This window comes from Larus michahellis, chromosome 12, assembly GCF_964199755.1.
Source record: "Larus michahellis chromosome 12, bLarMic1.1, whole genome shotgun sequence".
NCBI lineage: Eukaryota > Metazoa > Chordata > Aves > Charadriiformes > Laridae > Larus > Larus michahellis.
The window spans coordinates 13499070-13516605 of record NC_133907.1 but is presented as its reverse complement, the minus strand read 5'-3'; the positions used below and the strand labels follow the sequence as shown (position 1 = coordinate 13516605).

General features: G+C 43.7%; 2 protein-coding genes across 22 annotated transcripts; one reads left to right on the top strand and one right to left on the bottom strand.

Annotated features, from left to right (window-relative positions):
* Positions 1-200: 200 nt before the first annotated feature.
* LOC141750401 (uncharacterized) lies at positions 201-2316 on the top strand. The gene is made up of 2 exons (XM_074605410.1): positions 201-291; positions 1213-2316. Exon 2 carries the CDS (start codon positions 1259-1261, stop codon positions 2009-2011), a length of 753 nt encoding a protein of 250 aa, XP_074461511.1. The 5' UTR covers positions 201-291; positions 1213-1258; the 3' UTR covers positions 2012-2316.
* Positions 2317-4419: 2103 nt separating this feature from the next.
* Positions 4420-17231, bottom strand: IFT52 (intraflagellar transport 52). 21 transcript variants are annotated; one of them, XM_074605790.1, is made up of 16 exons: positions 16904-17223; positions 15815-15902; positions 15419-15548; positions 14499-14574; positions 14340-14411; positions 13378-13504; positions 12222-12377; positions 11291-11377; positions 10530-10598; positions 9612-9766; positions 8490-8577; positions 7271-7379; positions 6617-6762; positions 5992-6031; positions 5132-5263; positions 4422-4567 (listed from the first exon to the last, which is right to left on the bottom strand). In XM_074605790.1, exons 1-15 carry the CDS (start codon positions 17020-17022, stop codon positions 5256-5258), a joined length of 1470 nt encoding a protein of 489 aa, XP_074461891.1. In that variant the 5' UTR covers positions 17023-17223; the 3' UTR covers positions 4422-4567; positions 5132-5255. The 21 variants fall into 21 exon arrangements, with proteins under 21 accessions (XP_074461897.1, XP_074461891.1, XP_074461910.1 ...); XM_074605791.1 differs by having other exon boundaries at positions 4425-4567; positions 5941-6031; XM_074605788.1 differs by lacking the exon at positions 4422-4567 and adding an exon at positions 5488-5670 and having other exon boundaries at positions 5078-5263.
* Positions 17232-17536: the final 305 nt, after the last annotated feature.

The following is a 17536-nucleotide window of genomic DNA, read 5'->3' as shown; positions in this document are numbered from 1 at the left end:
AAGCTCCGTGTGTCCTCCTCCTCCCACAGCAGAGGACCACGGCTCCTGCTCTCCAGGTTGCCCGGCCAAACACACACCCCAGCCCTGGCAGGACCCCGTTTGCCCCCAGCAGTTGCCCACAGCCCACAGTCACTGCCCCTGCGCTTCAAAGGGAACAGACAAAGACCCCACCCTCTCCCAAACTAGCTTAATTAGGAAATTAGCCTGTTAATTAACCACCAGAACTATAAAACCGCCATAAGTAACACTAGCAAAAAAGGATCCAGATCTTGAAGGGGATCTCTACAGAAGGTAAGTAGTGCTTTTTAGTCTATCCTCTTAGCATGTGCCTGTTATTTCCCTGGTACTTCTTGCATACTAACTTATTTAAGTTATCTTTTAAGAAAAAAAAGAGTATTTAAATCTCTTAAAGAAAATTTTCCTCCTAGTCTGACCATACAGTCCCCTTTTGTAGTAAATCTACTAGCTTTTTATCTCTGCTTTTAATGCATTCAGTGTAAGAAATGGCTTCAGACCATACTAGATGCCTTCCCCTTCCCTGACCTGCTCCATTCCCTCTGGGACGGCAGCTGCTGGCTGAGCCTGTGGTGAGAACTTCCCTCCTGGGTGGAGAGGGAGCATGAAGGCAGTTCCTGCCCATGGAGTAGAAGGCTCCAAAGACCTTCCTCAGTGCCCTGTGTGGGTGGTGGGACCCTACAGGTGGGGGATACCACATGTGGGACTGAAGCTAAGCTTAAGAGCTGCTCTCCCATCTTAACCAGAGACCAGCTTTAGAATCCTAAAAGGACTCAACTTTAATTGGTTAATGGAACCTAATAGTCCTCTGACTCAAGGAACATGGATAAAGTGTCTTGTACCTCCAGGGAAAACCAGCTCCATCTTAGTACTGTGAGCAGATGGAGTGGTTTACTGAGACTTTCCACACCCAGGGGTACAAAGCTAAAAGTAGTGGTATACAAGCTGAGGCTGAATAAACACTACTCTAGGGATGCTCTGTGATGACCTCTGAGCAATAAACAGGCCTTGGTGCAACTGTGTTGATCTAGAAGACAATGAGAGGCTGGATGCTCACCAACCCGTCCTGGATCCCACTCAGCTCCTTACTCTCCTAAGCAAGACTGAGACGGGATTCTGCAGCAGATCAGTTCAGCTACTCTAAGCTTGCAACTCATTAGTGAACAGTAATGAACAATAGCATGTTTTTTCTAACAGGGACATCCTGGTCTCCATAAGCCTGACAGTGGTGGGATTCTGCACCATGCTGTCCACCAAGAGGCACGGTACCAGCATCCTGACCATAAAGGAAGTCCTGGATAATGGGTTTGTGGCTGGGGCCTCCAGCTATGCCCATTCTTCTCCCATTTGCACTTATTATGTAGACAATAGCAATGCCTCCAAACCAGACAGCTGGGAGTTTCTCATGGACTTGGACAATGCAGCAAAAGGCAGTTCTGTGTGTGTTGTCAAGCAGTCAGAGTCTCTGAGCAGCTGTGTGAAGACTGACCTGCACAGCCTGACCCAGGGCATCTCCGACCACAGTCTTGTCTGCTTCTGCAAGACCCACCACTGCCAGGCTGCCTTTGACCTGTCCAGTTTGCCCTGTGAGCACCCCAGCAGAGCCGGCTGCCTGATGGACGTGGCATCGCAGAACACCTCCACGCCATGCAAGAAAGAAAAGCAGCCCAAGCAGCTGGAGAGCCTGCTCTCCAAGAGCATCGAGCTCATTGGCGACCTCTCAACCCTTGGGAAGATGCCTACACCCAGTTGGGAGATCTCATCAATAAAAGCCCCCCTGGATACCAGCCTGTCCCTTGATGTGAGCACTGAGGAGTTACGGTTACTGGGATGCTCCAAACCAGACGCGTCATCCCTGGAGACCTCTGTAGTAATTCCTCTGGCTTGGCCTGGAGCCTTCAAGAGGCACCCCGTGCTGATCCACAGGTCTGCCACCCCCGAGTCCCAGCCGAGCAACCTCGAGCCTGTCCCCGTGTTCTTCCATCAGGCTCTGTGATGCTGCCAGCCGGGGACCCTCTGTGCTGTGGAGGGGCAGGGGGCTGCCACCCCCGGTGCAGCACAGAGGATGAAGCCCTCCTGCCCTGAGCTCGCTGGCTGGTGGCACCGCATGGTGGACCGCATGGTGGTTCAATCCCCCAGCCTGGGGCGGCTGAAACGCCTCTGCTGGGTGGAGGAAGCTTCGGCTGTTGGTGGCAGCAGCCTCGAAAGCCAGCACCAGCTGAGCAGCAAGCCCTGCTGCCCCCCCCCCCTCCCTCCGCGGTCTCTGTCTTTTGTATTAATGCAATAAAGATTTAAATTTCACTCTGTCTGTGGTCTCTGCTCTCTGCCCGCCCGCCCGGCCCACGGCTGCGCTCCGCCGCACACGGGTGCAGGGCCCGGCCCCAGCCGGGCCGAGGTAAACAGGCCGAGCTGCCGGTAAAACAGCCGCCTCCGGCGCTTCCCCACCCGCGAGGGGGGCCCTACTGCCGACACGGAGCTCCAGGCGAGGGGGCCCGGGCGTCTCCCGTCGCGGCTGGCTGAGGAGCGGCGAGACGCCGCGGCAAAATGGCCGGGCCCCGCGGCAGCCGCCTGCCCGCCCGCCCCCGTTACCTGGCTGAGGGTCCCGGGGAGGTCTCGGTGAAGGAAGGCTGCGGGAGCGCGGCCCCCGGCGCCGGGCCATGGCGGGGCCGGCCGGGCCCGGCGCTGCCCGCGGGAGGCGGCGGCGAGGCTGGGCTGGGGATCCCTCTTCTGGCACGCTGTGAGAAAAGCAGGCTGGGAGCGGGCCGGGGAAGGCGACGGGGGGGTCCTGAGCCCCATTTTACACTTTTATGCAGGATTTTAATCCTTGTCCCAGCTGGAGGAGCTCAGCCTCGTGGGCAGAGCTGCGGGAGGGTTCTCTGTGTGACCCCCACGGCCTGGGACACGCAGTCTAGGCCAGTGGGCTCAGGACAGTGGTGTGAGGGTCAAGGTGCCCAAGTGCCAGCTCCTGCACCTGGGTCACAACCACTCCACAAATGCCACAAGCTTGGGGAAAAGAGGGGCTGGAAACAGAAAAGGTCCTGGGGGTGTTGAATACGAGCCAGCAGTGTGCCCAGGTGGCCAACAGCATCCTGGCCTGTGTCAGGAATACCGTGGCCAGCAGGAGCAGGGCAGTGATGGTCCCCCTGTACTCAGCACTGGTGAGGCACCACCTCAAACACTGTGTCCAGTTTGGGGCCCCTCACCACAGAAAAGACATTGAGATGCTGGAGCGTGGCCAGAGAAGGGCAACGGAGCTGGTGAGGGGTCTGGAGGACAAGTCTTGTGAGGAGCGGCTGAGGGAGCTGGGGGTGTTCAGCCTGGAGAAGAGGAGGCTGAGGGGAGACCTTCTCGCTCTATACAACTCCCTGAAAGGAGGGGGTAGTGAGGGGGGGTTGGTCTCTTCTCCCAAGTAACAAGCGATAGGACAAGAGGAAATGGCCTCAAGTTGCACCAGGGGAGGTTTAGATTGGGTATCAGGAAAAATTTCTTTACCAAAAGGGTTGTCAAAGGAACAGGCTGCCCAGGGAAGTGGTAGAGTCGCCCTCCCTGGAGGCATTTAAAAGACCTGTAGATGTGGTGCTGAGGGACACGGTTTAGCGGTGGTTTTGGCAGTGTTGGGGTAGCCATTGGACTCGATGATCTAAAAGGTCTTTTCCAACCATAACGATTCTGATTCTATCAAAGGAACACAGCCACCCCTCTTACCGATTTTCTTGCTCTCCCAGTAGAGCTCCCCACCTTCCACAGCCACTTGCTCCCCTTCGTTTTTTCCCCTCTCCCATCGCTGCTTACAGCAGACACAAAGGCATGGAGAATTACTCGTTAAAACCAGCCTTCCAGGGCATTTACAGTTTGCTGAGGAACCACTATACCCTCCCCCCTCTTCTGTTAGGGATGGATTACAGGATGAGAAGTCATGTTGCATGAGAGGGCAGGGACAAAAACAGGGAAAGCAACAGTTGCTTGGAGCCAACTTTTGTAAATTACAGCAATAATTTCATTTGTATATAAACCCCGTGGCTAGCTGCATGCCTAACCCTACAGTGGCTGAGCCTCACTTCTTGAAAGCCCTCACCTCAAAATTATGGCAATCAGCCATAAACTTTAAGCGTACCATATTCCCATGACCAAAGTAAGCATGTCCATTTACAAAATAACAGTTTAGAGGGCCAAAGGAACAGCTTCGACAGAGAGATGCAAGCTGTTGCTTCCACATACATTTCACACTAGAGCTTCTAGCCAAAAAAGCATCCATTCAGTGAAAAAAAATCTGTTCTTTTGCTTCAGCTGTCAGAGTGGCATCACAGACAAACAGTAAACAGGGCGCTGCTTGTATTCTCCCTCTGCTCAGATGACTTTTTTCTAAACCATGTTACAACAGCAGGAACAGGTGACAAAACAACTCAGAAAAAGGGCCCGGAAAGAGAATGTATTTACAGTTTGAAGTATAAACACTGCAGAAGGGTACAAACCAGATCTATAATTAGGAAGAGGATTGCACAGTTGTTTGGTTCAACTGCAGTCTGTGCCGGTTGACTGATTGGTGTTGATACTGCAGAGGAAAGATTAAGCTTATTGTGTAAATCTGTAGCTGGAATGTACAAAGTACTCTGTGTCACAAACACAACCATGCCCTAAAGAAAAATAAGTGAAAGAGGAAATTAAAAATTTCAAACATGCTGCTATGGAAAAGGAATGTCTGCAGTGGAAGAAGAGATACTGTGTGCTAATAAAATGTTAGCAGAAATGGTTGCAAATTTGCAGGTGTTTTGGGGCACCTCCTTTAGAAAAACCTGTGCCAAGCTGTCACCCAAAGCATAAAGCAATGTAAAATGAAATGACTTTTTGTGGGGTGAAAGATGAACAGGTCTTTTGGAAAAAACAGCTTTGACATTAAAAAGGCATGGCAGAGCAAGATAAAGCACAGGTGGCACAAAGTCTGCATAGAAGGCTTGAGTTGGGGAAGAATTTAAGCTTCACAGTTTGGGTGTCAGATTAAATACAAATTTTTTTGGATGTCAAAGTGCAATCTCAGTGTTGGTATAAAAAAAGAGTCATTGCAACACAGACACGCAGTGTTAATGGTGTTGACAAATCTTTTCTTCTCACCACTCACCACTCCCTGGCTGTATTTTTGCTGTGCCTTGAGCTTCAACATTCTGTGGTCAATTAATTTCACTTGAATTTTCATTATTCTTGTGCATTATCTAGGCTCGCTATCTCTGGGAATAGGCTGGATATCAAATAACTGTAAGTAAAAATATTTCTGAGTTTCTGCACAGTATCACATTTTCTTAATAATGATCCATTAAATCTTAAAGTCATTTCCACCCAAATGCCCTCCCTTCTTTTCAAAATTATGTACTTCCAATCTTATATGAGACAGCAATCTGCAACAAAGTCATTATTGCTTGATTTTGACTCCTTGCCTCCCTTGGAAGAAATGTTTTCCTTCTACAGTAACAAACCCACCTCTCCTTGGTTCTCTTTGGCAGAGAGACAAAAGGAGACTGCCTCAGGGTGACAGTCTGACATAATTTCAGCAGCTCCTGTGTTTATTGCTGTATTTTCTTTCCCACAGTTCACAAAACAACAGTCTTCCCACAGTGCAATTAAGGACTCCAGGTACACCAGGAAAACTGGCAGTAAGCCTTACTGCAAGAAAATCAATATTGGAGCCAGAAAGACCAAACCCACATTTTCTTAATATAAGATTTTTTTCATATATTACAAAATTACAGTTTCAATAAAGAAGTAGAAAAATAGGAAAATATTTGGAAAGTGCTTGCAAAATACAAGCACTTCCTCAAAAAGGCATTAGTTGTCCAAACTACTACACAGAAATGACCCGAATGTTCAGTGAACTACTGAGATGGTCCCAATCAGTATACTGAACACAGAGGCTGAAAAAAAATGGAAAAGTACGTTTTTACTAAAAGGTCTGTCTCAAACTGGGGAAAGCCAGGTCTCAGTTACCATTCTGGAATCCAGCTTCACTTGTGTCAGTATCATGCTCCTTGGGAAAGGAGAAAGGAGAAAAAAGAAAAAAAAAAAGAATTTTAACAATAGGGTAGAAATGGCAGGGTTTTGTCTTATCTAGACTATTTGAGAAACAGGGAATACTTGTTAGTAGAAACAGCTGATGTGCCAGTATGTTCCAAACAGACTCTGAAGCATCAAATTTACTATAAAGAATTATTTCAACACAGTACTGCCTGTGAGTAATAAAGCTGGTTTCATGGTTTCACGTCTACATTTAGCGTTAGCAAGCACTGTGAACATTCATGAGGGCACACTGCTGTTACACAATGCACCATTCATGAACCATATTGAGCTGACATTACCAAAACTACACTTGCATGTATTAATCCCCCAATTAAAATAAATGAGAGACTTAATAAATTGAGCACTACGCATTCTATACAGATTAACAGTCGTAAGTATTCTGGATTACACTTCACTGGTCTAATTTATTATACAACAAATGTCTTAACACATCACTGTACCTCTTGCCTGTGACAAATGTGGCTGCTACAAAGATATATCGCTCCCAGTGCAGACACCATCAACTATTCACTCGCAATTCTGTAATTAAAAATACCTGATTCAGTTTCTTAAACTCAACCACTTGGAAGAAGATGTGCTCCAGGATATGTTTGGCATCTTGCTTCTCTTTTGGGAGTTTACTTGTTACTCCTAGAATATCGCCGCATTTTCGTACATAAAACTCCAGGTCATCATCAGTACCTAAACAAAAATCCCAAGGAAGAAAGCAGTTGAATATCACACCTATCCGTATCAGCTGGGCAAAAACTTACTACAAAGCTCCATTTCCTGTTGGCATTCTGGAAGGTTAAATCCTACAACTAAATTCAGTGGACTAGCCATGACGTATTCCTGCAGCTAGTACTTTCTCATCTTGATTAGACTTAAGGAGTGTTTAGAATAATCTTAACATTTTAACTTCAAAGCATAAAAAGATGCAAAATTAATCAGCAAGACTGTGCAAAGCAGTTTATGCATGATATAGGAAACAGCAGGCAGAAACATAATAAAATGTCATGTAACAAACAAAATGTCATGGTACATAGTCATGTTATCGATTTCCAAGGCCTTCCAATTTCTTGGCCCAGGACGAGACCAGTGGATTTTCATTAATGAGGCCCATGTTTTAAAATTAAACATAACGACAATTTTCCTCCAAGAACTTGGACTTTATATATAAATGTGTAAACAATCAGCCTGCTCTGCTTACATTTGTTTGTAATCTCTGCAAGACGAGCTTTCTCAGAAGAAAAAGTTTCATCCAAGTCAAACAGCTCCAGAGGGGGAGGAGGCAATTCTCTGAAAGCAGGTGGAAAAACCTTGAAGAGAATAATTAGCATGGTTTATTGCCAAATATTTTTCTTACACTTTACAGATCTCCCAGACAACCATTTTAGACTTACACTGGACTTGAAGAAACTGTTTATAAAGTAAAAAGCAACTCCAAAGACCACAGTACAGAGGTACACCTTTTTAAAAATTCTGCTTGTATTTTGCAAAAATAGGTGAATATTCCAAAAGAGTTTAGTCACAAGCATGCCAGAATTATCAGCTAGCATCATAACTAGACACACTGCATTTGCTGTCTGGCTTTAGTTTTTCTCCATGAGACCCAGGTGACAGCCGAGACAGCTGAGGTACTAAGCTCACCATAACAGTTCACCTTGGAAACGTATTCATGTTAATTCCGATAAGGGTATTTTCTTTTTCATGCAGTCACCACTTATGTCACAAGCTGGACTTGTGTTTTTAAAGAGCAGCACATGAGACACTACTTTCAGTTGCACCCCTGCAGCTGTAAGGATCCCAGTGACGATTCCTCAGTGGCCGAGGTAAAGAAGGATGGTGCCATGATGGCAAAACTCAAAGATACTCAAAAATACCTGCTTTTCAAAATAAGTTTGACACTGCTGTAGCACGCGCTGTTGCTGCCAGCCCAAGTCTCTGCTGGTAAAAGTTTGGCCAGCCCTTGCTATAAAAGGCCAGTGCTCCACTTTCTACTTCCCTAAAGGAGATGGGAGATGGAAGAGCAGGACAGATGGGCTCCTCCCCTGGCAGCAGCCGGTGTATTGCTTACAGCACTGCTGCTTTCTGAAATACCACATTCTCTTTGCACAGTGAAGGTGGAACCAGCACCTCACCGGACTGGGAGCAGCTACGCAGCTGAAGGCTTGTATACAGACGGTATTCTCCTATGGTACCAGATGGAACATTTTCAAGCTCTGTTGATAAACTTTAAAAGCGTAAATAAGTGTTCTTTCCTAAACAATAATCCCTGCAATGTATTCAACTCCCAAGGGACTAATTATTACAAGAGCATTTATCAATTTTTATTTTTTTTTTGAAAGGACTACGGAAATGACACACAGAGGTTTTACATGAAACAGAAGGATTCTCCGTGTGCTGTATGAGTGAGAAGATGTACTCACAGCTGGCTGGAGGACAGGTAGCGGAGTCTCAAATTGAGGCTGAATGAGTTGGAGGGGTTCATGCTTCACATTCAGCTGTTCATAAGCTCTGCACACAGAGGAGGACACAGTATGAGACAAGAAACGATACAACATCCATTTCCACTTGCATGCCATAAAGGCTATAGAGATGAATTTTTATGAAGACACCAGGGTCAACGTTATGCACAGTCATAGCATTAAAAAAATGCAATGTCTAATTTTAGAAGGACCCCAGAGAACTAGGTATCAATAATAACTGACTTCTACAGCAAGTAAATTAGTTAAAATTATGACAGAGAAGAAGATAATGATAGGTGGATATATAAGATGGTAGAAGAGAAGGAAGTCACACCTCTTCAAGCAACTTTTAAAGGGATGAACGAGCATGAGGAAAAAATGATACCGTTCAAAAAGAGCAGACTTGGGATTTCAGAAAGGTTTTTCAGGAAGTCCATAACCAAAAGCTATTTTAAAATGTTACTTGTTATGGGATGAGAAGGGAGATCCCACTATGAATTCACATCTAGCAAAAATACAAGAATAGAGTAAGAAGAAAGAGTGTCCACAACAGAGTGGAGTTTCATGGAATCTGTGTTAAGCCTGCTACTACTCAACGTGTTCATACATGATGTGGGTAACAGCTGCGTTATGAGGGACAAAGCCGCTAGTGATACAAAACTCGTAAAACTGAGCAGCAGATAAATCTCAAGACACAATTATTGGTAAATGCAAAGATGAATGAAATGCAGCTTCAGTAAAGGCCAAGTAATTCAAAAGTGGAAAAACAACGAGCTCTCAGTTATCACTCCACAAAGTACCCAACATAACTGCAGACAGTTACACTAAAAGTATCGGGCCACTCAATCAGCAATAGTCAGAAAAAAACAGAAAACCACGTCAGAAACTACAGCTAAGACAAGAAGCAAGGAAAAACATCACTGTCACACTGCGCAAATCAATCTTCTGGTATCTCCATATTCAGAATGCTGCCTATAGCTCAGCCTCTTCTGCTCTTAGGCAGACACAGTTAAGCACAAACAGAAAATGCAGAATGCACAATGGAAAAATAAATAAATAAATCAATAAATCACAGCTGCTGACTTGATAACTGAAGGGAGGGCAGTTGTATCCAGCTGATACAGGGATGTATCAAACAGCTTTGTGAAGTCTCTTGGGTTCTCATCTCCTTCTTGCAGACAGACTCGCAGTTGCTCAGACAGCGCGGCTGTGTCTGGGAGCATGGTATAGTCTGAAATCTGAACACACACACACACACAGAGGTACACACACCTATGATTTAAAAAGACCAACCCATTGACATAGTCTCTTTCTAGTTTATCTCTCACCTAAAATCTCATCTAGAAATAATTACTTCCCTCTTTATCAGCTATGACCATTTGCAGTGCAGCTTACTACATTAGTAGACTGGGCAAACTCTATTCTATTAGCTATAAAGCTACTCACCACATGGACATTCTATCTGGATTTCTGTTAATTCTTTAAAATTAAGAGACAGCTTACTAGTCAACTGTGCAAGACTGTTAATTCTTTTTATGCAGAATATACAATTTTAACACAGATATTCCCAAATAAAAATAGTATTTGCATACATCCGTTAAAAAAAGAACTAAAGTTGATACACAGGTTGATCCCCACTCATATACAGAAAGCCTGCTTTCACTTCATGGACATTCCTCTTGTCCGAAGACTCAGAGCGAAGTGGAAACTTATTAAGCTGGAGCAGCAAATGATCTCATAAAGATGGGCAAATTGGGAAGAGTCTTTCACAAATGAAGTCTGCTAATGAACAGCAATCCAAGTCTGACAGAGATACAATGCCATTATTTTTTTTTATGCCTAGTCCATCTGTCTACTCAATCTCAGACCCTGAATAAAGGGTCTGCAACAACAACAGTATCCATGTAGCTGTTAAGCATTTTGTGCCAAATACATGGTTTGCCAAAACCTGTGCTGCTGGATCACACTATTACTTACTTCCTCGTGATGGATCTCTCTTACCTCAGGGTCCTCCATATCCATCTGGTTTAAATGGATATCTGATGTTGTGAGCCACTGGAAAAGCACATCCTGGAGAAGGACAAGACTTAATTTCTAGAGGGTCCAAGTAATCTATTATAATGCTTAAACATTCATATTAAATCTATTAAATAACACAGCATAAAGGAAGAAAAAAAAAGGTAATAAATCAAAGAATATCTGGGGAGAAAATACAACCTTTATTTGTATTTACATCTGGAACCAATGCTTCATGGCAATGAGCATACTTTGTATGAGGCACATACTTTCAGGAACGCCTCAGCAGGAAACTCCCCGTCTTACACATAACAACATTACATACCCCACTTTGGAAAGCGCATTACAATCTCCAGGTATCAGGAGCTACATATGCAAACGTTTATTATTAATCATGTAGCCATAATCAAGGGCTAAGGAAGCTATGAAAAAGTAGTAAACAAAAAAAAAAAATCCCCTACTGAATATTAAATTTTTAAAAACAATAAAGTAGCAAACAGAAGTTGGAAAAGCTTTTCAGAGTCCTGTAACATAAATAATAAGCTATATCTTTAAAAACTCTTTCCTGCTACTTGTGCTCTAACAAATTCCTCAGGATGGTAGTATTGGGTTAGAATCTCCATACTGAATCCATTTCATAGCTGCCTTGCTCTAAAACGAAGCCAGTGAACTTGGATTGCTTTGCAAGTGATGAGGATATCCACTAAGAAAACTTAAAAAAAACCAAACCAAAACAAACAACTTACCATGATCTTACCATTTTCTTCTTTATCTAAATACTGATCACTGAACATGTGGGAAGATCCCAGCGCTGCCATCTTTCCACCTTGACTCTACCAACAAAGAATACAATATAGCAAAAAATCCTTCAAAACCACAGTTTTAGAGGCAATTGTTAATGCTAATTACAAAGTGATTTAAAGAAATATGAAATTTCAGAATAAGTAGTGACAAAAGAAGTTTCAAACTTCGCAAGCTCACAAGAGCACAGCAGCATCGTAGGTGTATATGCTTTTAAGGTTCATAAATTTATTAAAAATACTGATCTGCATTTCATAAGAGTAGGCAGACAACTGGCTGGCAGTCAAAAAAAAAAAACAGAGAATATAATCAAAACCAGCTGCACTTAGGTTATTTTTGCAGAAAAAGAACACTCTTTTTTTTTTTTTCAATCAAGCGAAAAAGAAAAGCGAACGCATTAGTAACTTTCTGCAACCCATTCTTCCGTGTTCAGAATGTCAACCTAGCGGCTAGTGACCTGCATGTCAATATAGCACGTAGTCATATCAGGTAATGAGAGAAGAGTCTGGTAATTTTATTATTTGTAAGATAAAAAAGTAAAATGCAAAATATTTTAATTTAGCTAAATTAAACATGCATGAAAACACATTCATGAAACATCTTTGGAATACTTCTCTAAGATTACCCCTTAATCCTTCCACATAAGAAATAGTCAGTTTTCAACAGAACAAGAAACCTGTAATGCTCCCTGCACCAACTGTGAAACTCATAGCATAATATAACAATGGATACTGCTGTAACAAATTTGAAGATACATCAAACAAAGCTCCAGTTTGTTTAACAAATTTCTGATGTTCCATGTTTTGCAAGGTTTTAACCTGAATTCTACGTGCTTTACCCACAATAGCATAACTAGGTAGCATCCTCTGCTCTTACTTTCCATTCCTTCACCTTCTGTTGCTCTTCTTTACCATATCTCTCTTTCTCTCCATGAGATCTTGTTTTCCTTCTACCAAGTTTCTCTGCTCTGCTTGGGAGACAACCTCTGTCTCTGGCTTCATCTTCTACCCCTGTGTCTATAACTTCCTTGAGCTAGATAGGAAAAATGATGCCATCTAGTTGACACTCATGTCATGGTATCGTATCAAATGAAGAACTATCAGTATGATGTGTAATTGTTTCCACAGCACAAACCTATCACGCGTCAGTGATCAATCCATGCAGCACACTTCATGAAAGTCCAAGCAAGTTATATGGATTTCCCTTACTGCTTAATTTAGTTGTTATAATTCTTAAAAAAAAAAAAAACGCTCCTCTCCATACCGATTAGGTGAAGCACATGAGACCCCACATAAATAGGCACATCACGTGTGCAAAGTTAGGCATGAGTCTATGGGTCCATTGGATCTATGTGCAAATGTTGTGTGGGTGGAGGGATTTTATTATATCTTACTCTGACAGCTGCAGATAAAACGTGAGCAGCAAGTGCAACTCTAAGTTCACCTCACGTTGCTGTATTTGCTTTGATTTATAGGGTTTATTTCAGCTACAATATGGGGGAATGAAGATATCAAAAAACACAGTAGTGTTACAGATTAATCAACATAGTAAAAATGTGTCAATGTGTTTATGTTCATAACAATATTAATTCTTTGTACCCATAAACCACTACTAGAGTTTTTTATAAATTGACAGGGTTGGACGTGTAAGATAACTTAAAAATCTACTATTTCCAAAGTGATAGTCCTCTTCCTTAACTCAGTATGGCATATTTATGAAGCTAATAATAACCTTTCTTACTGAGCGATCAATAAAACAGTGGGGAAAAAAAAAAAACCAACTTTAAAGAACTAAAAATATCCATTTGTCAACCAAATAAATATATAATCTGTGCTGACCATCAAATTAATTCTCCTCTAAACCCCATGCAAAGAAGTTTTCCATAAAAGAGGGAGGAGTCACTAGGCTCATCTGGAGTTTGCAGATGCATCAAAAAATAGCAGTGGGTTTGTAAGTACTCCCAGAAAATCCACTCACAATTTCCGTGTGGGGCAGGGGGAGAATGCAGGGTTTGTTACACACAGAATCATACCTCGTGCTGATAAAAAGCAAGAATAGGCCTGTTGAGCGGGAAGCAGACAGATCCCGTTGACAGAATAGCCACCGCTGGTTTCATCACATTCAGTGTGGCACCAAATGGATACACAAAAGTGAGCGCTCTGCAGGAAATACGGGAACTCCATAAGTACCTGCACATATCAGGTAGGCCAGACATATTTATAAAATATGACCAACCGTAATTGCGGAATGCCAAGAGGCATGGTTTCAAACATTCAGATCGTTATAATGACATTTTAGTCTCTTTCTACAGGTTTTTCCGGATTCCTTAAATAAGGAACAAAGAACACTCTTGATTTCTGGATGCACACTCTGTATCCGAGAGAAGGGTAGTTAACTCAAAGAAGAATACATATTCTGGAACAAAACTACATAAAATGTTTTTAAACTTACATTTTTCCTTGTAATCGACCACATGGCCATTTATTAGTCTAAAATCTAGCTGCAAGGAAGAATACAGACATTTCTAGTTATTTACTGAAAAGCTGCGTTCTTCTCAACGCCTTTTCACTCCTCTGCAGCACAGACAGATGGAAAGCTAAAAACTGCAGTAAATATCTATCTTACCCTGGATTAAGGCTCTTTAAAGATGTAGGATTGCTCGTGCCTGCAGCCAGACCACTTACTATCTAGAGGTTATTCATATTTACATTGTTTAATCAAATTCAAATCCACAGACAAGGGACAAAAACAGATCTGGTCAGGAGAGTAGTAATTCCCTTCAAAACCTCTCACTCTTGCTCCTCTATTGGTTATCAGGCGTTATTAAACACATTCTCCTTTCCAGATAGAACCTTGAGGAGCAAGAAGCTGATGTAAGAAATACATCAGAAAACCTCAACACAAGCACAACACGCTCCTGCTAGATTGCAAACCTGCTAATTCTGAATTATTCTAAATCTTTTCACATTAGCTTCCTCAAAGGAAAACACTTACTGTGAGTCACGTCCACTTCCATCTTCATCTGTTGTCTCAAGCAGTGTTTTTCTTGCAGCTTCACTGATTCCCCTACGGGATGTTGAAAAGCAAAACTTACTGAAAACAATACGGATTCTAAGAGTTTACTGCAAAGATTTATATACCCCAAATATTTACCTATTCAAAACTCCATCAGAGATCAATGCTTCTTTTGGGTGGTGGTACTTGTAATATACATTTCGTACTACAGCATCTTGAACAAAGCAAGAAAATAAAGAAATTTACATCTTAGCCAATCGATCTGCTAGATATAGCAAAGAAAAATGAGTTTAGCTCTCAGAATTCCTAAGTGTTTGCTTCTAACACCACAAAGCTGGCATGGGGCTCCCAAAAGAATTCAGATCAGCCTTCTCTACTGTTTTCTTTTGGACGTACAGATTTAGAACAGGAAAATATTTGCAAGTTCAAATAAAAATGAGTACGTCTCCATGTCTTCTGCAAAGCAAATTCAAATTCTTTTTTTAGACACCTTCCAAAAGCACGATGAATCTAATACCGCTGATGCAAAAACACAGGCATAGTCTAGAAATGCCACCAAAGACCCTAAAAACATTTTATGTACACTGAGACACAGTTGTTTTCTTTTTTTCTTTTTTTTTTCCCCACATTGCCAGAAAAAAAACTTAATGAATGGCATTTTATTGATCTGCTAAAGAAAAGTGCCACTCTTTATTCAGGGTGAGCATGAAGTGATTCAACTCATTCAAAAACATAGAAATAATGTCTGAAATGAAAGGCTTTTTAACCAAGAAATGCCACTAGAATTATTTCTTACTAGTAAATACCATTAAAATTGACAACTATGGCAAAGGAATGGAGATGGCCAAGCTGTTATCAAGGTACTGTCTCCATGGAAAGCCCTTGTTGTGCTTCAGTTTTACTCTGCCATGTACCTGTAGGTTTCAAGAAGAAATACCTCTTCGACCAACAGGGACTTTGTGACAGGGATCTGCTTGGCTTCTATCTACAAAGGCTGAACCCGCTCTTTAGATTTTGTTGACAACAGAAGAATAAAAGTTATCAGTGAGACCCATTACCATTATTGAAAACGATCCCATATTCTTCTAACAAAAAGTTAATATTTGTGCCATATCGTGTCTCTCCGCCTTCTCTGAGCATCACCAGGATGGCTCCACCATCCTCCAGGAATTTCTTCAGAACTGAAAACTAGAAGACAGCAAAGATCCAGAAAAAAATACATGTGAAAGAAGCTACACACAAGACTGCAGGAAAGTTATATGGAGATGAGGGAAAGTAAATGATTCCATTTACTTGCAATGAATATGATCCTATCAGAAAAGCACTCAAACCTCAATTAGTGTAAACTCACATACAGCAGTACTATTCCATATTCCTCTGTGATGTTCTTTTCTATTTCACATTAAGCAGATCTTGAAACGTGACTAATTTGCAAACGATTATTGACTTCTTACCTCAGCAGCACTGAACTTTTCTCTTGGCCCTGCTGTAATCCACAATTTTACCCCAAACAGTTTCTCAGATGTGATCTCATCTTTCAAGCTATGAATAGATTAATAAAGACATGTGTTATTCTTGGATATAGTCCTGAACCACAACTTAATTTCCTTTTTTTCTTTTTTTTTTTTTAAGTAGCAGCAAATAAACACAAAGCAATCACTTCAGTCACTTCACATCCTTTTCTGAGTTTAAAGTTGACAGTTCCAGTGAAAATAACCCTTACACATTTCAACCCATTAAATAGTAAAGCCCCTCTAACGAGGTACTGTGGCAGATCCAGAACTGGTATAAACTGTCATAGCTGCTATTAAACTTTGCACCTGAGGAGCTTCCTCTTATTCTTTTTTCTCTTTTTGTGTAGTGGACAGATAAACAATATAATATCTACAAGAGGTGATTTCTTTTTATCCTAAACTCTAAATCAAGATAGACTCAAAAACTTGTATCAGGACTTTTATCCTTGTAACTTATGCTCTGTCTGTTCCACAGATAAAACAACAAAAAGCTCCAAAGACAACTATGCACAGCGTCCGACAGTGAAATTACAGCTAATGCCACAGAGTGCAGTCAATGCAAGAGAGATGTTCGCTTACGACAGCCACTCAAGACACTCTGGGTATTGGATGCAGACCACGAACCAGTTTCAGTCTCTCTCCGGGGACCGCGGGTGCCCTGACTCCTTTCCCGGGCTGCGGCCCCTTCTCTCGGGAAGCGGAGGTGAGGACGGGGAGGTGAGGCGCATCCACACATCCAGGCCAGGCTTGATGAGGCTCCCAGCAACCTGATCTAGTTAAAGATGTCCTGCTCACTGCAGGGGGGTTGGACTAGATGACCTTTAAAGGCCCCTTCCAACCCAACACATTCTATGATTCTATTCTATGATCCTGGGCTGAGGGAGGCCTCTCCTCCACCAGCTGCGAGGAGCCCAGGTGCGACTTCGGCCCTGCAGGTAACGGCCCCTCCGGCCGCGGAAAGGCGGCCCCTCTCCCGCCCCAGCGCTCCCGGGCAAGCTGCCGGGAGGGACTGGGAAACCCGCCCCTCACCTCTGGATCTTCCAGTTACCGCGAAGCCTTTTCCGCAAGGCTTTGTAGCTGTTGGCGAGGGTGAACGCCTCCCCTTTGGAGGCATTGAAGACTATGGCGTTCCGCAGGCCACTCTCCATAGGGTTACCCGGGGAGGGGGTGGGCTACCGAAGGACGCCAGCTCTGGGGACGCCAAGCGAGCCTCCCACGCCCCTGCTCCCCGGCGGGAACCGTGGGGCCGGGGTCGGAGGCCGGGTCGGGGCCCTGCCCGCCGCAGCGGCGGGGAGAGCAGGCCCGGCGGCCGTTACCCGGCGCGCTCCGCCTGGCAACGGGACGGCAGCAAGGGCGCATGCGCGGAGGGCGCTGCCATGGCCTGCTCCACTGGGGGGGCGGCCGGACGGTACCACTGTGGCGGGCGGGGGGGAACGGACGGATAACGGAGCCCGCGCACCGGACGGGCCCCGCGGCGGGAGGCCCCGGCTGCTCGCGCGCCGGGCAAGGCCGGGAACCGCCCGCGCCTGCGCCGGACCAGGCCCCCCCCGCCCCCTGGAACATATTTCTGGGCCCGGGTAAAAGCAAAAAATCCCAATCGTATTAGCCTAAAGTAGGGAGGTTCTATTTAATTAAAAAAAAAAATAAAACACAACAGCAAGA